Source organism: Ambystoma mexicanum, chromosome 10, assembly GCF_040938575.1.
Source record: "Ambystoma mexicanum isolate Mex_15411 chromosome 10, UKY_AmexF1_1, whole genome shotgun sequence".
In the NCBI taxonomy this organism is placed as follows: Eukaryota; Metazoa; Chordata; class Amphibia; order Caudata; family Ambystomatidae; genus Ambystoma; species Ambystoma mexicanum.
The window spans coordinates 1,639,239,257-1,639,265,857 of NC_090932.1; the positions used below are offsets into that span (position 1 = coordinate 1,639,239,257).

Here is a 26,601-nt window from a genome sequence, read left to right on the forward strand (position 1 = left end):
TGGCTTAATAACACTTGTATATAGGCGCGTTATAAATGCTATTTCATATCAGGAACGTAGAGGGAATCTCTGTGCCCAGTGTTGATGTGTCAATTCCGGTCCAAGTTGCAACCTTTCCAGCCAAGGCAACCACGCTTGCCTGGCTATTATTCTTAGGGAAGTTATCCAGCGCCGACCTGGCTTCCGGAAGCAACCAAGCGCTTTACAATCACAGGGGGAAGAATAAGGCTAGTATCACAGCATGTGGGTTTAAACCCCAGAATGTATGAGTGCTTCCTGAGGCCTGCACATGTAAAGACCTGTTGCCACATTATCTGGAGGGTCGCTGACGCGGTGCTGCCATCAATAAGTCCTGCTCCTTGGCCAAACATGTCATCTTTAATAAATAACTGAGAATACATGCAAACACAATCATTGGCAAATCATGCTTGCAACCCGGTGTGGGTGGAGCGGCGCATCAGCCATGACGCGCCGCCTTCTCCCACCTTACGTCTTGGTAGGGCTCGTGTGTTGAGTGAGAATACATGCAAACACAATCATTGGCAAATCATGCTTGCAACCCGGTGTGGGTGGAGCGCGCATCAGCCATGACGCGCTGCCTTCTCCCACCTTACGTCTTGGTAGGGCTCGCGTGTTGAGTGAGAATACATGCAAACACAATCATTGGCAAATCATGCTTGTAACCCGGTGTGGGTGGAGCGGCGCATCAGCCATGATGCGCCGCCTTCTCCCACCTTACGTCTTGGTAGGGCTCGCGTGTTGAGTGAGAATACATGCAAACACAATCATTAGCAAATCATGCTTGCAACCCGGTGTGGGTGGAGCGGCGCATCAGCCATGACGCGCCGCCTTCTCCCACCTTACGTCTTGGTAGGGCTCATGTGTTGACAGTGACATTGGCCTTTAAATCTGGTCAACAGCCGCAGCTCAGGCTCCAGGGAAAGGCGGACGCAAACAGTTATTGACTGAATACCAAGTCAATAACGCTTTAGTCATCTGCTCACAAGAAGACCTTCTGATGGCCGATGGTTTCTAAGGCCCATCGTCCATGTCAAGTCCTGCGTCATGGGTTTCAAATGTCTTTATTCATTTGCCGTGTGCTGAGTGCTACATGCCGTACAATGGCCGCTTCAGGGCGCTAGATCTACCAGTTAGGTCCACTTGCCTTACCTACTTTGAGTTGCAATGGGGACGGGTACCTCAGGCCACCACCTACCACCTTAATAGCCTTCTGATGGATGAGGCGATTCACCCCTTTTGGGACACGGTCCGGCCTAAGTGATGGGCCGGCATCTTTTACTCCTCCGCCGCTAAAGGAACTCAGACAAGCCAACAAGATTTACGAGAGAAATTTCGGGGGTCGCAGATTTCAAGGCTGTTCCTAGCCCCCATTCTTGTGCTTGTAACTCATTAGCCGTCGTAACAGGTGGCAAACATTTGAGAACCCCCGCAGGCTTTCTGCTCATGCGTGTCCATGAAGGTGTGAATATGATCCCCCTTGGCCTCATAGTACGGAACGAGCCAGCACTATTTTTAGATGATCAAGAATACCTCCATGGATTCAGCAAAATAGCTACCAAATGTAGCCGTGACCTCATGGCTCTCACAATTACCACTGCTCAGAGGGTACACGGCAACATTCTCAAAGAACTCAAGACGGAAGAAACTAAATTCCTCACCGATGAAACTCTAACTAATGCCTGCGAGAAACTTAAAGAAACTGACAAAGAACTAGACACCTTCATGGCATCTACCCTAGAAAAGAAGCATAAAAAACTTGCCAAAGATATTAAGAACTTTAAGATAGAACATATCTACCCATATCTTGCCGCAGACTATAAAGAAGGCAAGGACAAAGAACGCATGGCCAAACAAGGTGGGACCTCAAGAAGCAGACGAAGGGGAGTATCCTTTTCTGACACAGCCAGTTCGGATTCCTCCACTAATGACCAATCATTAACCAGAGGCCGACAGGCAAACTTCGGCCAAAATCAACCATTCTTACAACCCCCGAACATGCCTTTTTTAAGTCAAGGGGTCCCCAGAGGAGGGTACTGGAGCCCACCCCATCTTCCACAATTTCCCCTCTACAACTTTCCACAATGGGGTCAAGCGAGCAGACACCGCAGGAACAGGAGGCGTTAACTACAACCCCCATCTTCAACCTTTCCGGCGTACTATTGACCAAAGAAGAGACATCATTATTAGCTAAAGGACTATCATTCGTCCCTACCAATCACACAGATTGGTTTAAATTAAACCTGAACTCTCCAACTTTTTTCTAACTATAAGGAGAAAGGTCTATTTTCGTGACAAAGACATACAAACCAGACCAGAGGACACCGGTCTGAGACCAAAATCTGACTTTTGTCCTAGAGATTCCGAAACTCCGGTCTCGATTATTTCCTTTGAGAAATGAATTCGACAAGAAATTGGGAAACTACAAGCATTACCAGATCGACATAGACAGAACTTGTCCGCAGGGGAAAGAAAAGCCATATCCAGCTTAAGTGCTAACAAAACCCTGGTTATCAAACCGGCCGACGAGGTTGGTGGCATTGTGATACAAAACAACACCCAGTACGATGCCATGGTTATGTCCCTCCTCAATGAGGAAGGCAACTACAAGAGACTGAAAAAGGACCCAACTACAGAAATAAAAAAGAAGTTCCAAGAAGCCACCAGTTACGCACTGGAACACAACTGGATCACTGATAAGGAAGAGGCCTTCCTCAATACCTCTGAAGGAAGAACTCCTCGTATGTATGCCCTTCCCAAAATCCACAAGAACAGCCAGACTTCACCAGGCAGACCGATTATATCAGGCTGTGGCTCCATTCTTGAACCAATTGGTATTTTCATTGACCACTTTCTAAAACCACTCAGTCAATGTACTCCCACCTACTTGAGAGATACTATGGACACTATCACCAAATTTGAGAACCAACCATTTAACCACTCAGAAGATGTCCTGGTATCTCTACACATCAAGAGCCTGTACACTTCTATCCCTCAACAACAAGCACTGGACTGCATACAACATTATCTAATTCAACACATGACAGAAAGACGGGTGCCTATAAATGTCATTATCGAATTACTGGAAATAGCCTTAACCAATAACTTTTTCGAGTTCAACAACACCTTTTATCTCCAAACCTGTGGGACAGCGATGGGAGCAGTGTTTGCCCCGAGCATGGCCATCATTTTTATGTCCGTGTTTGAATTGACATATGTCTTTAATACCGCCAACCGTACCTTGACTCTGTGACCTTATGGTTTTGGTATATTGACAACATCATTTTCATCTGGAAAGGGGAAGATAATAACCTCATGCAATTATTTCTATGGCTGAACCAATGTACTACTGAAATCCAATTCACCATCAATAAAAGTAACTAAAAAATGGATTTTCTGGACGTCACCATTGCACCCAAAAACAACAAACTACAATGCTCAATTTTCAAAAAACCTACAGATCGCAATATCGTTCTGCACTATAACAGCCATCACCCTAAGAGCCTGCGAGATAACCTCCCGTACGGGCAGTTTCTAAGAATTCGGCGAAATTGCACCGAGCTGGATGATTCTCAAAAACACTCAAATGAACTACAGCAAAAGCTAACATCAAGAGGATACCCCAAAAACTCATCAAGAATACTCAGAAAAGAGCAAGATATACACCGAGAGAGACCCCCTTGACACCCAGAGCTCTCTCAACCTCTCCAGAGAACATTATGACTTGCGTTACTGCCTTCTGCCCCACCACTTCCAAACTCAAAGCATTAATCAAAACATTTTGGCCGCTTGTTCAACTAAACCTACCGGAGGAACCCAAACCACGCATGGCATTCAAAAGGTCCAAAAACTTAAAAGAACTACTTACCAGTGCCAAAACTGATAAAACCCAGGTCCGCTCCACTTTGTGGGACATGAGAGAGATTACCGGACACCACCCATGCGGACAATGCACAGCATGTAGACAGACTAAAAAAGTCGATTCCTTTACCATTGAGGGTAAAGAATGGAAAATCATGCATTTTTCAAACTGTAAATCTACCAATATCATCTACGTGAATCAATGTCCATGTGGCCTACAATACGTAGGACAAACCTCTAGACCAGTCCACAAATGCATTGGTGAACATAGATACGAATAGAATAGAAGAGAACATAGATCAAAGATACGGTGTAAAACCCTTACTGCCCCTCTGGTCCAACATTTCAATGAACATCATCATGATCCAGATTCTTTTGTCTGGTGGGTGGTAGATTAAGTACAAACCAAAACCAACATCACCAATGCTTTAAATTTCAAAGAAGCATGGTGGATGCACAAACTTAAATCCACCACGACTGGCCTTAATGAGGCCCAACCAGGTCCTTTCTTTACCTAATCCTATGACCTTAGCCATGGATTCATATTTTCCCCTCCCCTGGGTCAACCATGAATAGCCTCCAGGTCCACCGAGGGGCCTGTGCAGCTTCCCACACATTAGGGCCCATTCGTAGATGTGCCTCTACCACCGTGACCCAAACTTCAGTCTCTCACTCTGCTTGATTCTGGGTACGTCCCCATACATTCATCTTACCAATCACCTACTTATACTGTAAATGACTTACCAGTCCTACTGACTCTGCATACTCATACACACTCGGCTGAAAATTCTCCTGCACTGGTTCCTTTGATGGTACACTCTATATGTCCCAAGTATGTCATCCAACAGACTATAACATCTCTTCACTATACCAATTGTACGCACCTTATTTAATGTATGCATGCTCTAAAAAAATGTTTACATTGTTTATACATTCTCCTGTATGCTTCTATATTGGTGACATCGATGACAAACCGAAATTTTTTGTGTCTACAATGCTTCTAACTTGCAATGTACCACCCAGTTTTGAATGCACGTAAGCCACTGTCTGTGCAAACCGGTACTTACCTCTGTACATTGATACTTTCATGGTTCGCTGCTTTGATGCTCCATCCATTAATATGATGCTTCACGTAACATGTATTTCTACACGTCTACGTTCATGAGTGGAATTACAAACTATGTTCAACCTGTCTTTTACCATTGCACTGGACTTCGACTTGATCATCAGGAATGTGATAATCTATACCATTGATAACCTGTCGTTCATTTATTCCTGGTGGCTCCCCCTTCAGAGATACAACACATGCTCTCCCACCGGCTCGCTTTGCCGGCAGTCAGATTCGCCCAGTGACTTTTCCGAGACACCCACAGGAGCGGTGATGACACTACAGGCACCTCAGCATGTACGAACAATCCTACAGGGACATGAACGTTCAATACGTTGTCGAGTCGCTTCTCCAGCTCTCTTGGACGAGTGGAGCCGCTACTCTCTTGAGCCACTACTCCCCTGCACAGACTCTGTCCTTCACTGATGGACGAGACACTACCACTAAACGCATGCGTACCGGATGCCGGCACCGCAGCGTGCATACAGCCCTGGATTTGACAGCATTGTTGCCAATTTAGCGACTTTCTAGCTATATTTAGCGAGAAAGTACGCCCCCCTAGCGACTTTTTCATTAAAAAGCGGCTAGCGAGAAATCTAGCTACTTTTTTCAATTGGTTTGGAGACTTGCTTATATTTGCAAGTTTCCAAACCAATTGAAAAAAGTGTGGTCATTCGCCCGTTTTCTAACGGCAGTAATGCAAAAGCACACTGAATTTAAAAGGGTGGTGTTTATTCTTAATCATAACAATTTAATTGTTTTTAACATAGCCAGTCCGCCCCCAGAAACGCTGTAGGTAATTATGCAAATTAGGCAGTGATGTCATCGACCTACTTCTGGTGACTTTTAGGGGAGCCAACAGCTACTTTCTTCACTGAGGAGTTGGCAACACTGTTTGACAGAGCCAGACCCAAGCGCCATTTGCAGACGCCGTGCATGCTGTTGCCCGCGCTGACTTCTGCAGGTACTCTTCATGATGCGCTCCATATTGTGGGGGACATACCATGTTTTATTAGCTCATGCCTTTACTTCTCCAGCCCCCCTTATATACTACCCTCTATTTCTTTTGACTCCCCCGTGTAGTGTTCCAGGGCGCCCTTCACTGACCGCATCCATGCAGTTGAGCCTGGACGAATGCTTCAACAGCTGCCCGAGCTTGGTTCCACTACGCTGAGCACTATCAGTACCGTCAGGTATATATAACACCCTTCAATCCGTTTTTTTATCCATAGCCCGCCCTATTTTTCCCTTCCATACCTAATTATGACCACACTGATACTTATTCATATTTACATTTGTCTTGCATGTACCTTAGGCCCGCCTGAGCCTGAACACCACTCGACCCTGGGCCTCATCACCACAACGTTTGAATTTGCAACCAATGGCCTCCAGGTGCCATCAATTTAGTTCATCCATCGACACTCACAGCACTACCAGTGGTGAGTTTTGTCTCACTTTTTGGAACTATACCGAATATATTGATTATATTAGCTATACCTCCATGACCCTTTCTCGTATCCCTTTGTCATTTTTAACTCAACATTTTATTTTTTTTTATTCACCTTGTTTCTGAAATACAGAGTTCTCTGACTCTCTTGGCCCCAGAAGAAGGCATTTACTTATTCTGCCGAAACGTCTGCAGCACACAGACCCAGAACCTTTATGGAGTGTCCATAATGCTGCATGTATACCCCTAACATCATACCTAGACGTAGACCATATATGAGGTCAGAAACCAGCCAGGCACTTGAGACATATGCCTAATGTCTCCTCTCACTGTATTTCTACCTTCATGGCTTGATACATTGGCACGTCTTATTGAACTGCAAACTTTATGTTGAAATGACAAATGCCTTATGTTTTGCTGTAATCACTTAACATTGTTACTAGAAAACGTATTTTTGAAATTATAAATGGTTCATGTTTTGTTGTAATTACTTCAACATTTTCACTAGAAAATACATTTTGTATTAAAATTTTGTTAAAAACTTTTCATATGAGTAAGAAATATGTGTTTTTCATAGACAAGGTTGTTTTTTCCAACAATAACTGCCCTAACTATATGGGCACCCAAAAGGGTCTACAAAACAGCCTGCTCCCAAATTAGTGATGCAATACTTTCAAATTATAGAGGGAAGGACAACCCCTTAGTCACAGTGTCCATGACATGACCTAGGTACTCTGCCTAGTAGCAGGAGGGATCGAGAATCCCAAGCCTCTTCTTACGCTTGGGTCCACCAGATGAGAGCTTCATGCATTCCAGAGACAGAAGAAGAGCAAGTCAGGGAGTGGTCCTTTGAAACTCACCCAGATCCTCCAAGGAGCCTCATTGCTCTCCAGTGTGACTCAATATACTGAGGATCTGACTCAAGCCAAATATATGGTATGAATTTCCACACTACTCCTTCCCAGCTTGATCCTGATCTGCGATGGACGTGGTCAGATAGAAGGGAAATCCCATGTTCATCCTGGACGAATCTACGATGAGGGCAGATAGAATCCGGCGAGGAGACGCTGCAGCTCGAAGCAGCCGGTACATAAGGAAGTCACCGAACATGAAGGTTCCAAATCTGCCCCTTGCCAAAGGCAAACCCAGAGGTCCTCAACTCCCCGATAAGGACCTACCATAACCTCTTCATGGAGGAGTCACGCTGGACTGTTCTCTGTCAGATGACGATACGCACCATTCAGCTTCATCTACTAACCACTCCACACTTTGCGAATTTTCTTCTGGAATTCCGCCAAGGTTGAATTGCTGTCCGAGTGGCACGTACTGCCCACGCGCGCCTCACCTATACCACCTGCAACAGCTTCCAAAATGCAATTACCCTATGAATATAGGCTACAACAAAAGGAAAACCCTAAATGAATCAGAATGTTGCAATATGGAGGAGTGTAGACGGGTGCGAGGGAAAGGAGCAGCAGAGTTGAATGTGGATTAGAATGTTGCAATATGGAGGAGCGCAGCCGGGGCGGGAGGGAAAGGAGCAGCAGAGTTGAATGTGGATTAGAATGTTGCAATATGGAGGAGCGTAGCCGGGGCGGGAGGGAAAGGAGCTGCAGAGTCGGATGTGAATTAGAATGTTGCAATATGGAGGAGCGTAGCCGGGGCGGGAGGGAAAGGAGCTGCAGAGTCGAATGTGAATTAGAATGTTGCAATATGGAGGAGCGTAGCCGGGGTGGGAGGGAAAGGAGCTGCAGAGTCGGATGTGAATTAGAATGTTGCAATATGGAGGAGCGTAGCCGGGGCGGGAGGGAAAGGAGCTGCAGAGTCGGATGTGAATTAGAATGTTGCAATATGGAGGAGGGTACCCGGGGCGGGAGGGAAAGAAGCAGCAGAGTCGAATGTGGATTAGAATGTTGCAATATGGAGGAGCGTAGCCGGGGCGGGAGGGAAAGGAGCTGCAGAGTTGAATGTGGATTAGAATGTTGCAATATGGAGGAGTGTAGCCGGGGCGGATGGGAAAGGAGCTGCAGAGTCGGATGTGAATTAGAATGTTGCAATATGGAGGAGCGTAGCCGGGGCGGGAGGGAAAGGAGCTGCAGAGTCGGATGTGAATTAGAATGTTGCAATATGGAGGAGCGTAGCCGGGGCGGGAGGGAAAGGAGCTGCGGAGTCGGATGTGAATTAGAATGTTGCAATATGGAGGAGCGTAGCCGGGGCGGGAGGGAAAGGAGCAGCAGAGTTGAATGTGGATTAGAATGTTGCAATATGGAGGAGCGTAGCCGGGGCGGGAGGGAAAGGAGCAGCAGAGTTGAATGTGGATTAGAATGTTGCAATATGGAGGAGCGTAGCCGGGGCGGGAGGGAAAGGAGCTGCAGAGTCGGATGTGAATTAGAATGTTGCAATATGGAGGAGCGTAGCCGGGGCGGGAGGGAAAGGAGCTGCGGAGCCGGATGTGAATTAGAATGTTGCAATATGGAGGAGCGTAGCCGGGGCGGGAGGGAAAGGAGCTGCAGAGTTGAATGTGGATTAGAATGTTGCAATATGGAGGAGCGTAGCCGGGGCGGGAGGGAAAGGAGCTGCAGAGTCGGATGTGAATTAGAATGGTGCAATATGGAGGAGCGTAGCCGGGGCGGGAGGGAAAGGAGTTGCAGAGGCAGATGTTTGAGTAAAGGCAGGAGCCACACTCTACTTTTTTTTAAAGTCAATTTCACCAGTGGATCCTCCCTCCTCCCCTTTAACGCGCCCTTTCCTTATACCCCCGCCATTGTCCATTTCTTCACTATCCGTTTGTTCCACTTCCACGGCATCACCGCCCTGGTGATTCTTCCCTCTGACCCCCGCTTCCCACCTGTCACTGCTCCTGCCTTCCCACCATCTTTGCTGTCGTCCTACCCTCTCCTCTCCTCACCACTCCTCATCCTACACCCTCATTTTCACCTGAATCTAAGAAGGACACTTCTCTGGTGTTCTAAGAAGTGGCCGACTCCCAAGACCACTGGGCTGGGGTCTCCCTCTTCTCACCAATCCAGTCACAGCCGTGTATAAAAAAAACACCCAAGTTACAAGGTCAAAGAAATTGCCAAGTGCTTGTTACTCACTTAAGCCAACTATGTCAGCGTTATGGTGAGGACCATCAAAATGATGTAAGACCAGAAGCAGAACCCACTAGTGTCCCCTGCCCCCGACACAGCCCTTCACGGTAGACCTTCATTAAATGGTTTCTATCCCGTATTGGGGGTGAACGCAGAGTAAGACGATCCCCTGTTCCTGCCAAGATTCTGGGGTTCAAGCTCTTAACAGAGTGCTGTAGGGCTTTGGGGGTGCATGGCCAATTGCTGTCGAGGGGTGTGGGGGGGTCTTTTCTCACTGTGCACATCAGCATAATATGTTTAAGCCTGGTCTAAGAGAGCTTTAGCTCTCTGGATAATAACTCAGCCATGCCCCAGTGGCCCCAGACACCCAGTGGGAAAGCACCCCAACAGACCAACTCGCTTCAATCCTTTGGGGGAAACGGAGATGGGGGTACAATGGTCAACTTCTTGGCCACGGCGCCAATAGAGCTGGGTTCAGATCTCGGCTTCTCTTCTTGACCCGATTGTGTGATCCTTCTCAAATAAGGGACTCTGTCCAGCAAAAAAACAACAGGCCCCCAGACATCAAATTTCCCAAACTTCCACTGCCAGGCATCTGATTTGGGGGGTGGGGGGTCTTGAAGGAATGCTGGAAGGGCTCTCTAGCAGCAAAGACAACACTGACCCCAAAACTGGTTATGGGAACAAATATTGCAATAATACAAAATTAACACATTGTACCACTGACTTTTAGAACTGTCTTCGACACCACAAACTCAGCAACAAGATTCACAGTGGGGAGACAGGAAGTCTGCAAATACATTATATACACGTTTCCGTCCCAGTAATTCACTGGGAAAAGCCTGACAAGATTGCACTATTTGTTAACTCAACCAGCCCAACCCCAAAGGAAATGGTTGTTTCCTAGAACATATATTGGTATTCGAGTTTTTTTAATGGCTTTTTACAGTCTTTTCTTACCACGTTACACAAGGATGATGACGGGGAATAACAGTCTTTTAAAGATAAAGTCATATGGCTGGTCTCTAGCAATGTGTCTAGCTGAGTAATGCAAGGGGGTTCTACTGGATCCAGTTGCTGGCATCTGGGTTTTTAATCTCTAATAAACTGCAATGGACACAATGCCCACATTGTGTCCATTGCAGTTTATTAGAGATTAAAAACCCAGATCAATTCCAATTCTTTCTTGATATGATAGGTTATTTATAAGGCGCTTCATACCCAGAGGTTTCAAAGCGCGGACTCGGGGATCGAACCTGTGTTGCTCCGCGAGCGCGTTGCCCCTGAGCTATCCTCCCGAGACTCTTGGAATCGGTCATCTGTGTTTATTGGTTTCACTTACATTTAGAAAAGCAAATCATTAAGGATGGAATGTTCGAGCCATTGGTGATATCTCTGGGGAACATTCTATTCCATCAATTTCACTCTCACAAGTACCATAATACAAGGGGACCAATCACAGGCAAACCCCTCTATGCCCGCCCTCAAAAGCAGCAGCCCATCGCCTTCTGATAGGCCACGCCCCCTCTGCACAGGAAGACGATCAACCTCAGGCGCGACTTGGCCTCGTTGGAGCTTAGAGCTGAGGTGAGGTGAGTGCAGGGGAACTCAGGAGTCCCACCTCAGAAATGCAAAAGGGTGATGGGCGGCCAAGCCTGAACCAAGGCTTCCTAGGCAAAGGGCAGTGCTCTGGCCATCATCCTATTCCACCAGGTTTAATCTCACCCGCTCCCCAGTGCACGACCACATGAACATGAGTCCTGACTGGGCCCCCGGGGGGAGGGGGACAGCTCACCTGGAACTCGAAGGGTGCACAAGGGTCCAGACCAATGCGTTTGTGTTTCTGGTAACAGTGCTGTGCACTGGGAGTGTCGTTGTGTCTCTGGCACCCGTGAAATTTACGCAAAACCACAGACACGAGGGTCGGGGCTGCGTGTATATTGCGCCTAGAAACACTTACATGACGCATCATATGAAGATGCATCGTCACGGCTCCCTGTTCATGCAGCTGCATCATAATTAAGTGTGTCACTCTGGGGACCGCAGTGTGTACAATTAATTCAGTACTTGAAGTGAAGTTGACGCGGCATAGGCGCTATACAGACGTCCAACAGCATGATGTGGCTGTCCTGAAAGAACTTTTGGGGCAATTATATGTTTTGATATGAATGAGATGGATAGGGCAATGGGTATGTTGATGCATGTGTAGGGCTGCAGGTATCTTCTGAAATGGGGGTCTGTAGGGGCCAATGGGTATGTTTACACATGGGGGTGGGGCAGCAGGTAGGTTTTCATGCAGGGAGGTGGCTAGGGGCCAATGGCCATGTTTACCCATGGGGTGGGGCAGCAGGTAGGTTTTCATGCAGGGAGGTGGCTAGGGGCCAATGGCCATGTTTACCCCTGGGGGTGGGGCAGCAGGTATTTGCAAGGGAGGGCAATGGGTATATTTAGACATGGGCAAGGAATAGGGTAACAAAAATGCTTTGAAATTGAGTTCAAGACAACACATATGTTTAGAAATTAGGAAAGGGGGGTGAATGGGTGAGGGCAGAGGCAAGAAAGGGCAGGCAACATGTATGCTCACACCTGGATATGGTGACACATTTCTTTTAAAACGGGTGGGTCAGGGCAACAGATATGTCTTGGGCCCAGAAATGCCTGGAAAATAGGCACCTTTTAAAAATGGGAACGCATAAATGGTTTGGAATGGGGTAAGAGGGGGCATGGGGGTGCAGAATACAAAACACTGTACAAAGCCTATATATGCTAAGCCACCACTGTGCCCCAAGCTTCCGTGTGATCCCCAACATCCCCAGTGAGTTCCTGAGAGAGGATACTGTATGCTTATGGTACTTTATCTGATATATACAAACCAATGATTCTGAGAGTTAACAGGAACTACCACCCAAACTACCTCCATTTTAGCAAGTACCCCTCATCATCCCAGCCTCCCACCATCAAACAAAGGGACATCATTGGACTCTGCACTATTAGGTGGGAGCCGGCTTGGAAAGTGAGGGTGCTTCCCTTAGACAGACCGGTAAAAGAGGCCATGGATATGATGACGTGGATTTGAGTCGACCTGTAGTAACTATGCTTTAACTTAAACCATAAGAAATTCTGCCCGGTCTGGGGTCAGGACCAGCACAGGCCAACACCGGACCGAGGTGCGTAGGATAGGGCGGGCAGGCGAGGGACACAGAACCAGCGTTGTGAGTAACCAATGACGTGCAGGGAACAAAAATCTCTCAATCCAAAGTCAATAAAAACAAGAAATTAAATAATGTACAACAAAAGATAAAAAAAGAGTTTCTAGTACAACTGAAAATGGAGGCGGTGGAGGCTCAGAACAAGAATCTTGGCAAAAAACAAAACCAGCTTCCTGAACGCTGTAAGACTGCCGCCCGGCCGCTGCCACCCAGGAGTGGGCGCTCTTGCCACTGTGGAGAATAAATAAGGTGCCCCGGTGGGAGGGCGCTGCCCACAAGTCTCTGTGCCACGTGCTCCTCGTGCTTCTTCCAGCTGGTCTGAGAGGAGGGGAGCATGCCCCAGCGATCTGGGGGCGTGGGTGGTCCTCACTGCTCCTGCATCTGAAGCTTCATCTTCTGTAGCATCTCCTGCATTCGCCGGAGCTGAGGGAGGGAAAACAGGGCATGAGCACAAGCATGAGTCAGGTGACCGAGCATGGGGTAGGTGACCGAGCATGAGGTAGGTGACGGAGCATGAGGTAGGTGACGGAGCATGGGGTAGGTGACCGAGCATGGGGTAGGTGACCGAGCATGGGGTAGGTGACCGAGCATGAGGTAGGTGATGGAGCATGAGGTAGGTGACGGAGCATGGGGTAGGTGACCGAGCATGGGGTAGGTGACCAAGCATGGGGTAGGTGACCGAGCATGAGGTAGGTGACCGAGCATGGGGTAGGTGACAGAGCATGGGGTAGGTGACCGAGCATGAGTCAGGTGACGGAGCATGGAGGCAGGTGACGGAGCATGGAGGCAGGTGACGGAGCATGAGGTAGGTGACCGAGCATGAGGTAGGTGACGGAGCATGGGGTAGGTGACCGAGCATGAGGTAGGTGACCGAGCATGAGGCAGGTGATGGAGCATGGGGCAGGTGACGGAGCATGGAGGCAGGTGACCGAGCATGAGGTAGGTGACCGAGCATGAGGTAGGTGACGGAGCATGGGGTAGGTGACCGAGCATGAGGTAGGTGACTGAGCATGAAGTAGGTTACCGAGCATGAGGTAGGTGATCGAGCATGGGGTAGGTGACCGAGTATGAGGTAGGTTACGGAGCGTGGGGTAGGTGACGGAGCGTGGGGTAGGTGACCGAGCGTGAGGTAGGTGATCGAGCATGGGGTAGGTGACCGAGCATGAGGCAGGTGACGGAGCATGAGGTAGGTGACCGAGCATGAGGTAGGTGACCGAGCATGAGGTAGGTGACTGAGCATGGGGTAGGTGACCGAGCATGAGGTAGGTGATGGAGCATGGGGCAGGTGACGGAGCATGGAGGCAGGTGAACGAGCATGAGGTAGGTGACCAAGCATGAGGTAGGTGACGGAGCATGGGGTAGGTGACCGAGCATGAGGTAGGTGATCGAGCATGAGGCAGGTGACCGAGCATGAGGTAGGTGACGGAGCATGAGGTAGGTGACTGAGCATGAAGTAGGTGACCGAGCATGAGGTAGGTGACCGAGCATGGGGTAGATGACTGAGTATGAGGTAGGTGACGGAGCGTGGGGTAGGTGACCGAGTGTGAGGTAGGTGACCGAGTATGAGTCAGGCGACCCAGCATGGAGGCAGGTGACGGAGCATGGAGGCAGGTGACGGAGCATGAGGTAGGTGACCGAGCATGAGGTAGGTGACGGAGCATGGGGTAGGTGACCGAGCATGATGTAGGTGACCGAGCATGAGGTAGGTGATGGAGCATGGGGCAGGTGACGGAGCATGGAGGCAGGTGACCGAGCATGAGGTAGGTGACCGAGCATGAGGTAGGTGACGGAGCATGGGGTAGGTGACCGAGCATGAGGTAGGTGATCGTGCATGAGGTAGGTGATGGAGCATGGGGTAGGTGACCGAGCATGAGTCAGGTGACCGAGCGTGAGGCAGGTGACGGAGCGTGAGGTAGGTGACGGAGCGTGAGGTAGGTGACTGAGCATGAAGTAGGTGACCGAGCATGAGGTAGGTGACTGAGCATGGGGTAGGTGACCGAGTATGAGGTAGGTGACGGAGCGTGGGGTAGGTGACCGAGCGTGAGGTACATGATTGAGCATTAGGTAGGTGACGGAGCATGGGGTAAGTGACCGAGCATGAGGCAGGTGACGGAGCATGAGGTAGGTGACCGAGCATGCGGTAGGTGACCGAGCATGAGGTAGGTGACTGAGCATGGGGTAGGTGACCGAGCATGAGGTAGGTGACGGAGCATGAGGTAGGTGACGGAGCATGGGGTAGGTGACGGAGCATGGGGTAGGTGACCGAGCATGAGGTAGGTGACCGAGCATGAGGTAGGTGATGGAGCATGGGGTAGGTGACCGAGCATGGGGTAGGTGACCGAGCATGAGGTAGGTGACGGAGCATGAGGTAGGTGACCGAGCATGAGGTAGGTGACCGAGCATGAGGTAGGTGACCGAGCATGAGTCAGGTGACCGAGCATGAGTCAGGTGACCAAGCATGAGGTAGGTGACCGAGCATGTGGTAGGTGACCGAGCATGAGGCAGGTGAATGCGGGAAGCTGATGTGAGAACATGGAAAATAATCAGAATCAAAAAGGGGGAAAGTGGGAGGGAAAAGGTGTGAGAGCAAGACGAGGGGGAGGAAGAGCATGTATGATGAGTAGGTGATAAGAAAGGGTGGTAAAAGAGGAGGAGGACAAGAAGAGCACATGAGAGTATACAAGGGAAGCAGTGGCAGCTGGTGAATTGTTTCATTGGACAGGCACACATATTTCCCATGAAACACTATGCTATTAAGAACATACTCATGTTGGCTTTGCCCATAATGTCAGTAATACCACTGTAAGAAGACAAGTCTATGCTGACTGCACCAATATATGACAGTTTCCTAACAAAATAACACACTCATATTGGTTTTGCCCATAATGCTAGAAGCGCTATTGCAAGAAAACCGGTTTGTACTGGTTGTTTCAACACAGGAGCAGTATCCCCACATAAGAACACTCATGCAGGCTGAACCAGGATACACTAGTATCCCTAGGTAAGAACACACAGGTTGGGTTTGCCCATAATGCCAGTAATAGTGCAATTTCACTGTTTAAAAACCTGCCCATGCAGGCTATGCCAATAAAAGCTAAAATCCCATGCAAGAACACCCACTTTGTCTTTCCCCATACTGACAGTAATATTGCCACGCCATGTTATGAAAACATTAAGGCTGAGCCACCCTAGAAATGGACCCCCATGTAAGAACACTCACATTGTCCTTGCCCATAAAGCCAGTAATATTACCAATGCCACTGTATGAAAACATGCACATGGCAGAATGTGCATGATGGGCAAGTATCCCACATAAGAACAGTAACGTTCTCTTTGCCCATATTGCCAGTTAAATTGCCATGCCACTGTTACTGTATGATAAGATGCCCGCTCAGGCAGTGACACTATAGGCCAGTATTCCTACATAAGAACCCTCACGTTCTTTGCCCATAATGTCAGTAGTATTGCCAAAGCCACTGTGTGAAAACATGCCCATGCAGGATTTTCCACTACAGGCCAGCACCCTCACGTGGGATCAATCACATTGTCCTTTCCCATGATGTCAGTAGTAGTGAAATTCCATGCCACGTTGAGAATACCTGTACGTGCCGGTGTGTACCACCCACCAATCGCTCCCCCCTGCAGTGGCCCAGTATTGGCTTCTGTTTTCATACTCCTCCCTCCACAGCACGTCATTCTGCATCTCAGCCCCACCTCCTCCACAGAGAATCAATCTCATTCAAGCATTCATATAAACAGGCACCCCCAAATACACACATGCTCACATCACACACACACACCATTCCAGCACTCGCACATCAACATACACGCATGCTCACATCACACATATACACATCATTCCTGCACTTGCATAAAAACATCACATCACACATCATTCCACAACTCGCACATGAACATACACACAGGCGTGCATCACACATTCACACACCATACAAGCACTCCCAGATAAACATACAAACATACTCATATCACACATTCACAGACCATTCCGGCACTCGCATAAAAACATCACATCACACATCCACACACCATTCCAGCACTCACCCATCAACATACACACAGGCACGCATCACACATCCACACACCATTCCAGCACTTGCATATAACATACAAACATGCTTGCACTACACATTCACACACCATTCCGCCACTCACACAAAAAACATACACACATGTTCACTTCACACACCATTCCCACACTCGTACAAACACATACATGCATCACACAGTCACACATTCGCACACCATTCTAGCACTCACCCATTTACACACCATTCCAGCACTCACACATAAACATATACACTTGCTCGCATCAAACATGCACACACCATTGCAGCACTCACACATAGACATACACACAGGCGCGCATCACACATTCACACACCATTCCAGCACTCGCACATAAACGTACACACATGCTCACAACACACATTCACACACCATTCTGGCACTCACACATAAACTTCCACACAGGCACACATCACACCGTCGCACACCATTCCGGCACTCACACATAAACGTACACACAAATGAGCATCACGCATTCACACACCATTCCAGCACTCACACATAAAAATACACACATGCTCACATCACTGATTCGCACACCATTCCAGCACTCACATATAAAAATACACACACACGTGCGCATCACACATTCACACTCGCACACCATTCCAGCACTCATACATAGACATACACAAAGGCGTGCATCACACATTCACACACCATTCCGGCACTCACACCAGAGTCTTAGACAGGGTAGGGCCTGAGGGGCAAGGCCCACCCAAAATCTGTAGATGCCCACTCAGCATCTCGCTGTGACGCTTGAGCAGCAGGGATCGCTCTCCGCGCATTGCGCAGATGAGTCGGAGAATGGCCCATGCTTCATGCATGTCAGAAACCAGGAAGCTATCTCCGATTGCTGGTTTCTGTCTGTGCTGGAGCTGGGGGCCTACAGAGCAGCTGAGGAGGCAGAGGCGTGGCGAGTCTGCAGGGAAACAGGCAATGGAAGTAAAAGTGTTTTTGTTTCTGTGTATGTGTGTGCGAGGATTGTGTGTTGGTATGAATGTATGTGTGCATGCTTGCGAGGGTGTGCGAAAGTGCACGTGTGTGTGTGTGTACCTATGTATATATGCGAGAGGGTGTCTGTAAGTGCATTCATATGAATGAATGCAGTGTGAATGGTGTAAATTGGTGCAAGAACGGGTGTGAATGAGAATGCAGTATGAACGTCCTGGGTGCTTGTGTGAATGATAGAGAAACTGTGTGGGTATGTGACTCATGTGTGAATGCGTATAGGAGGAAACAGAGTGTGAGCAAGCATGAGAAAAGGGACTCCAAAACAGAGTGAGGGAGATGACAGCGCGAGAGAATATGGCAGAGTGTAGAGAAGAGGATGAGGGAGCAAGTGAACGAGCAAAAGGAAGTGTAGTAAGCAGAGGCAATGAAGGAGAGAAACAGCAGGAAGAGATGTGGGTTTGAGGAAGAGGATGAAAGTGTGGTAAAGGACATTAGCACCCCGGCGGGCAGTGCGGGGGGGAGGGGCCAGCGGACCTACCAGCCAATCAGGAAGCTCAGCATGCGGCTTTTACCTCATGGTAATGCTTGCATTCCAAGCCACCTCAGAAGCATGAGGCCACTATCTTCCCAGCTGGACATCAGGTATGTTTTCCCCGTGCCCCCTTTTCACCCACCTCCAATTCCCACCTCCCTCACCCACCATCCCCCATCCTCCATCCTCCACACCCCCCCTTCATTTACCTGGAGCTTCCACATCCCTTGCTGGTGACGGAAAACACCCGGTGTTCCCGGTGCTTCACCACCACAGTAATGGCTGCAATGGAAAGGGAGAAGGGACTACATGTAGTTTCCTTCCTCCTTGTCCATGGCTGCCATCTTGTTAAAAAAATCTTTTCAAATTGAGAAACGGCAAACACGCCAGTTCTTAACTTTAAAAAAAAAAACTGTTAGCATCCTGAAAGAACATGCCGGGATGCAAATAGCAATAAACCCCTTCGGTCTGGTCTGGTAATACCCCACGGCTAACGTTAAATCCCAGCTGTGATAGATGTGTTAGCATGTGAGGGACACTGACAGAGAAGAGGTCAGAGCAAGGGGATTGTGGCTTACTATGGGCTACACATGAACACATGGCGGCTTTACGGCAAACGCTAGCAGTGTACATGACATAAAAGCACTATGACCTGACTGTAAGCACCGTAACCAAGCATTACATAAACACACTGTGTCCTTAGTATGAATACCAGCTTAAAGCCTCGCACACACCCCATCCATAGCTTTACTGTAAGGGCTGACCCTAAGCATTACACACACACACAGCAGTGCCTTACCATGAGCACTTGCAATAAGCATTACATACCCACACACCGGCATACACACATCATGCCGTACTGAGAACACCAGCCATACATACATACCATGGCCTTAAAATGAGCAGCGGCCTAAAGCATTACATACACAGACCGAGTCCTTACTGTCAGGGCTGGCGATAGATGTTACATACACACACCTAAACATACAGACACTGCCCTTACTGTCAACAATGATTCTAGTCATCACCAAAACACACTGTGCCCTTACTCCAATACCGGCCATAGGCAATACATAGGGACACAGTACCTCTTCGTCTTTCATCTTGATCAGCTTTTCCGTCTCGCCGTCCGGGGTGGGCAGGGGCAACATGGGCAGCGGGCTCTCTATCCGGTTGTCCTGAGTAAGTTTACTACAAACAAAATGAAAGTAGCATGTCAACTTTATCTTGGGGCATCTCATAGGCATGTCTGATAAGGGGATGTTCACGTACACACATGTTCACTGATCTTACACAAGGGTAAAAACACACAAGCATATGCACAGTCACAATGAAAACACAGCAGAGGGTTAGAAATATACAAAGTCAGAAGTAATGATTGAAAACAGCATTGCAGGGGTAAAGAGGTAAATACATTCACATACCACACTGAGGCAGCCATACATAGATGCAGACACCTGCTAACGTGACCGCGCGTGCGCGCGCACACACACACACACATATATTTCCCCTCAGACACGTCCCCATACTGATATGTTGAACACAGGGCATAAAGAGGGAACACAGCCTCGATAGGGCGCCCCAATTGCAACATTTATTTTATTTATAGAGTATTTATAATGCACCTATACACAATGTGTAATATTGCCATATGTATATAAGTGTCCAATTGCTAGGCCACTATACTGTGCCCCTGAGACACTATGCTAGGGCGGCTATAGTGCTGTTGCATCCCGCTGCATTATCTACAAGCCTGTCACCTTGAAGTCCCTAAATACCTCGCCGAGAAGCCCAGCATCTCTGGGGGCCTACGGTCCACCAGAAGTAAGGACCTGTGCAGCATTGAACTCCACTGGTGCACAAAGGCAACACCCAGAAGACAGGCCTCTTCTGTCTATGCCCCAGACTCTGGAACGCCTCCCTGTCAACACCAGCCTCCCCACTCACAGCGACATTTCAGGGAGGAGCTCAATGGCTCCTCTGTAATAGCCAGGTCCACACCCCCTCCACTCTCGACCGATCCTGAGACTGTGTGATCTTCTCCCCACTGTTTTCTCCCTTGGTTGCTTGTAGGTCTCCTGCTGACATTTTGCACCCCCTTTCCCCTCCCCCGTTGTTAGCTCCTCACTCCCTAGGATCTCTGCTACCCTCACCATGTCCTTCCCCCATGACTTGTAAAGTGCTCCATTGCTTCCTGAAGCCCCCCACTCAATAAATACCCCAGTGATAATAAAGATAGTAATACTGTGCTGTGCTGCCTGTAAGCTACGCTGGCATCCTTGGATACACTGTGGGTGCCCTTAATCAAAGAGCCGGACCCAGAAACATAATGCTGGGCTCATGCACACAATAAACTCCACCCTTAATACACTATGTGACATCAACGTGGCGCTATGCTCCTCTTGAAACATTATTGTGTGCCCCTGAGACACTTTACTGTGTACCCGAGTAACTATTTCAGCCATAAGGCGCTAAGTAGGGCCCCGGATCACAGTGTTGGGCTTGTAAGAAACAAGGCTGGCCAACCTGGGCCTCTATCCCTTGCCCAATGTTATCCCTTCCCAGCCCCCTGACATAGAATTCTGCAGCTGCGAGACACTTTGACATGGCCCTACGAGGCTAGGGTAGCATTCTGTATTCTGGCTCTGCACCCAGTGCCTCAGAAATTATGCATTAAATCTGAAATAATGGGCCCACAGCACCAGATAGCATGGCTTGTTCCACAGACACTATTTATTTATTTATTTATTTATACAGCACACCGAACCCAGAGGTATCTGGGTGCAATACAATCTCGGGTCCACTATACCATTGACCTGAGAGTTTGTGCTCACTGCCTGAGATTAAAATCTGCATTCCTGAGACATTATGCTGTGTGGGTGAGGCACTCTGCTCGGCCATGGCGGACGGGACACTATGTTGAGTCATTACATCTGTCAGGGCTGAGAACGGGGACACCTTGAAACCTCAGACGAGGTAGCTCTGTGACTATTCTGGAAGCACTGAGAAGAATGCGGGGGGCCTCAATAGGCACAGGGGCCACACCTGGTCATCTGCTGTATGCACTGGGCCCGGTAGTTCTCGTAGTGCACGTCGCATGTGACGTCCTTCAAGTCGTGCATGTGCGTCCTGATTAACATGTTCCGCAGCTTCACAAAGTCGCAGTGCGTCTGGTTCTCCACTACGAAGAGAGTAGAGAGTCAAAGTCAGGGGTCAATTCAGAAGAGAGGGTCAACAATCAATGGCAAAAAACAGCAGCAACCCTGACCCCCAGCCCCTCTTGATTCACACAACCATGAGCCCATGAGTGCAGAAACCGGCCCCAGAGCACCCCTCTGTGGCAGCCCTGATGAAGGGGTGCTGCGGAAGCATTGTGGCCGTGGAATAACGATCTCATCTCTCAGAGACAATATTCCTCATCCTTTGACAGAGCAATGGCGGTGCACTGCCCATCTTGATGTGGGCTTATCAGAAGATTAAATTGCGCCAATTCAGGCTTTTGTAGCACCCTCGCCAGCCCTACAGATAAGGGGTGTATCGGCCACTTTTACTCCCAGAAAATTGGCAAATATTCCCCAAAAATAAAAAATAGGGAGTAAAAACTCTCCTAACAAAAAATAGGAAAAAGACACGTAGAACCTTGTGCCCCTGCTTTGACCCTCACAGCTCCGTGGATAGGTTTGGGCATGTAGTGCACGTCATGCCACATTTTAACCATTTTAACCTTTTTAACCACATGATTGGAAGAAGTAGACATGTATCTTTAAAGTGCATGAATCACTAGGTGCAAAGAAATAAATATCAAAAAATGTTTTCAGTAAAAAAAAATATTTTTACTCGCCTATAAAATTGGACTTACATTGTAACTCCCCAAAAAAACTTTTTACTCATAATTTAAAGAAATAGGATGTAAAATACTCCCATATCCAAATCGTAGCCATCCGCCATCTGTAACGGACCCTCCCCGTCGCACTACAACCTGAATTTCAAGACACTAGTTTGTAAGAGTTTGAACATTAAAGCACTGTACAGCTTATAAAGCATTATACATTATGAATATAAAGGTTTATTGTAAACCATGAATACTTAATAAATAAAAACAAATACAAAAAATGAAAGCACTAACTACAGATTTTTTCAATACATGTCTCTTCCTTCGTCAGCTGTTTTAAAATAAGTAAAATTTAGAAGCAGCAGTGGGGAGAGGCCGCTGCATGCCACATGCTACATGCCACATACCTATGCAGAACAGAGTCAGCCTGAAACACATCCACTGGCTGCTCTGTGCAAAGGCTAGAGCACAAGCTGGCTAGTGGGGCACAGAGAACCTTTGAGTACTGGCTCCAAATTAGATCCAGCGCCGAAGCTTCAACTGTGGCGCCTCCGACCCGAGCAAGGAAGCCAATTCCCGGGCGGAAGGCAAAACAAGCTGAGTGCAGGGTTTCTTCCTGTAAAATGCCTCCTGCCACCACCTCAAGACCCTACACATACTCCAAATGTGCCCTGAAGCCCACTCTACGAAGAAATGCATGTATTGCTGCAACTACCCGGTCTAAAGAACGGAAGCCTCCCACCCAACCCTGCCATCCCATCCTACAACCAAAAGGAGAGTCATTATTCTCAGGTACCGGAAAGACCAACATGTTTCGCGCCAAATGACCCTTTCTCAAGGAAGTTCTGGCCTTGAGAAAGCCCCATTCAATGCGAGACACGTTGTTTTTTTAGTACCTGTGAATAAAGGAATTTATTTTGGATGCTGCGTGAAGCTCAATTCATCCATACGTTGTTCTTGTTGGGTGCCCTTTCTGTGGGACGCCCTCTCCCTGGCCAGATTGGGTACCCGCTTGGTTATAGATTAGTAAAGGAATGCACCGCCTCCGACATGGCAGCTACCTGCGGTTCTCAGGATGGGGGCTGCATACCTGGTACCAGGGAGAGGGAGGTGTTACCTCAAGCGGTGTTGGCAAAGTGGTACAACAAAGAAAAGTAGAGGGATTTGAGAGTTCAGGTAAAGCATATTACCATGGGATAAGATGAAAAATTATTCATAATTGTCACATACTTTTTTCCCACTAAATCGCCACCTAGTTATGCAAAATATTGGTAAATAGTTTTTAGAGAGAAGGGGATGGCACTCTGGATGCAGAAAAGAATCTATGGGTGTTCTTAGGTTTGGCTTATTGGTGATGCTTTAATATCAACTCGCGGGACTACTTTGGTTTGGCTCAGATGTGGAACTTCAGTGCCACCACTACCTTCAGCTCACATGAAGCTCTTTGCACAACCTGCGTTATAAAAACACTGCATGGACTAAGGTGAGACATTGGTTCCTTGTCCCAGCATCTAACATGAGAAGAGGTCGCAGACATCTGGGCCCCATATCATAGATTCCATTATATCCTTTGAGTGGAGGTTCGGCCGATGGAAAGATTGGTTTCACTGATGATGGTTTGGTGGAGGGCTTGATTCCATTGAAATTCATCCAATGGATGGATTGGTCCCATTGAAGTTCATATGGTGGAGAGATTGGTTACATTGAGGTACATCCAATGGAGGGATTGGTTCCATTGAAGTTCTTCCAATGGAGGGATTGTTTCCATTGACGTTGTGTAATGGAACGATTGGTTCCACTGCAGTCCTTCCAATGGAGGGATTCATTCCATTGGAGCTTGTCAGTTGCAAGGATTTATTTCATTTAAGTTCTTCAATTAGATGGAATGGTTCCTTTGCAGTTTGTCTGATGGAGGGATGGTTTCCATTGCAGTCCTTCCAAAGGAGGGATTCATTCCAATGAAGTTGTTCCGATGGAGGGGTTTGTTCCATTAGCACTCTGGAAGGGGGAGCTGGCCAATCGGGATGCTAAGAACGAGGGCTATATTGTCTGGTACAAGCCCATGTTCCGAGTAGCTTGGGTGCTGCTAGCCAGCACCCCCTTCCCTTCCTCACTCCCCCACCTCCAAGAACCCGTGTAGTTTTCTACGCATATGTGACTTTTTTTTTTAATTAAACTTACCATGCATCATTGCCCAGTGCCACGCAGAGGTTTCCTGAGTTTGTTTACAATGTTGATGACGTCACATTCATCAACATAGAAAATGCACTCGGGAACCAAGATGTAGTCACGGGCCATGCAGCAAAGTAAGTTTCTTTTAAAAATAAATAATAATCACCATTAGCACCCACAAAGAGAACTGCACAGGCACTAATGGCGATATTACCCAAAGCAGCAGGCCAACCGCCACCTTTAACGGACCCACACACTGCTTGGTCCCTTAACTTGGGCGTGGGCAATTACTGACTGGGTTGGCCCACCAGCTTGAGTAATATTGGGTAAAATTGCCCCATTTGAGTTAATCCAATGGATGGATTGGATCAATTGTAATTCACCCAATTGAGGAATTGGTTCCATTGATGTACTTCTGATAGACAGATTGGTTCCATTGTAGCTCGTCTGATGCACGTATTTGTTTCATTTAAGTTCTTGCAATGGAGACATTGGTCCCATTGAAGTTTATCCGATGCAGGGATTGGGTTCATAGTAGTTCACCCAATAGTGGATTGGTTCCATTGAGGTTCATCCGCTAGACAAATTGGTTCTGTTGAAGTTCATCTGATGGAGAAATTGATTCCATTGTAGTTTGTCCGATGAAGGGATTCACTCCAGTGAAGTGCTTTTGGTGGGGCTGGGGGGAGGGGGGTTTGTTCATGGAAGTCTGTAAAACAGAGGGATTGTTTTCATTGAGGTTGCCCAGTGAACCTGCAGATGGAAATCTGTTTATTATGTATTTGCTTGTTAGGCACTTATACAATAGGAAAACACTGTTTCAAAGTGCCCACAGGGCAAGAGAGAGAGCTGGAGTGGGGAATACATTAAAATACATTAAAAACACAATATTTAAGAGCATTGGGCGGAAAGGAAAAGAGGACAAACCAACTAAGCTTTGTGAGTGTTCAGAACGTGCAAGTGCAGCAAGGAAGAGGGCATGGGTGGTAAGTGCTGGGAGTCTGAGCTCATGGGTGAGCCACAGATGAAGTGCTAGAATGTTGAGTGCTACATGGCCTGGAGCAGCGAGGGGTGTAAGTGCCTCCAGGGCGGAGGGAGTAAGTGCAAGTGTAGAGGATATACAAGAGCTGGGCTGATTGGGTGTGCGAGTTCAGGGCCCCAAGGATGCATAAAGGCCCAGGACACCAATCGCAGCAATTGTGGGATTAGCAGGGGAGAGAAGGGGGGAAGGAGGAGGGAAAGAGGAGAGTCTTAAGGAGCTTCCGGAATTTAAGAACAGCCTGCCCTAGGCGCAGAGGCTGTTCCATAAGAGGGAGCCCGCTGAGGAAAGCGAGCGACCACCTGCCCTCTGCCCTCTGTTTATCAAAACACTTTAAACACAGAGCGTTGGAGCCAGGGGAGCGTAGTGGTCTAGAGGGAGAGTATATGGTAAGATAAAGTTGAAGATAGTGTGGTCCCCGGTCCCAGGCAGCATTGTGGATGATGCAGAAGGTTTGAATTTAATCCGTGCAGCAACCGGGAGCCAATGGAAACGTTTTAAGGCAAGAGAGATGCAGTCCCTGGGTTTAAGGCCAAGGATATGATAGGTTATTTATAACACGCTTAATACCCAGAGGTTTCTAAGCGCGGACCTGGGGATCGAACCAGTGTTGCTCCGTGTCATCTTGCTTCCAAGGTGAGCACGTTGCTGCTGAGCTATCCTCCCAAGACAAAGTCTTCAAGCATAAATCTTGCTGCCCTATTCTGGATTAGCTGGAGGGGTCACAAAGTAGAAGAAGGTAGATTCAGGAGGAGCCTCTGGGGGAAAGTGAGAAAAGGGAGAATTCCTTTGAGAAGGAAAAGCTGAAAGTACGACTTCTTGGCAATGTCCTGAGTGTGAGGGAGGAAGGAGAGAGAGGAGTCGAAGATGACTCCAAGGTTTCTGGCTTCAGAAGAGGGCACAGGAGGAGAGTCCAAAGAGGAAGACCAGAGTGAAGGGAAGAAGGAGGGAGAAGGGTTCCCGATGGGAAGGATCTCAGTTTTACAGGTGTTGAGCCAGAGATCATTGGCGGTGCACCAGGCTGGGATGGCAGATAGGCAGTCCGGGATGATGGAGGGTGCAAGAGGGTCGGCAGGGAGTTTGAAAAAGAGCTTTGTGTCATCTGCGTAACACTGGAAGTTGGAAGAGAAGGAGGAGATGAGGTGTGCAAGCAGAGCAAGGTAGATGTCAAAGTGCCAGGGGGAGAGGATAGAACCCTGGGGCACACCACAGGTGGAGAGGGAGGTAAGAGAGGAAAAGGTACCCAGG

At 48.1% G+C, this 26,601-nt stretch overlaps 1 protein-coding gene across 2 annotated transcripts in view; it reads right to left on the reverse strand.

The window, feature by feature from the left end:
* Positions 1 to 10,441: 10,441 nt before the first annotated feature.
* The window catches only part of SEPTIN5 (septin 5), a 513,411-nt gene continuing 497,251 nt past the window's right edge, over positions 10,442 to 26,601 (reverse strand). For both annotated transcript variants that reach the window (XM_069620050.1, XM_069620051.1), the window contains 3 exons: positions 21,356 to 21,491; positions 19,399 to 19,501; positions 10,442 to 13,158 (listed from right to left, as the gene is read on the reverse strand). In XM_069620050.1, the coding sequence (XP_069476151.1) occupies positions 13,102 to 13,158; positions 19,399 to 19,501; positions 21,356 to 21,491 (296 nt within the window). In that variant the 3' untranslated portion in view covers positions 10,442 to 13,101. The remainder of the gene's footprint in view (positions 13,159 to 19,398; positions 19,502 to 21,355; positions 21,492 to 26,601) is intronic.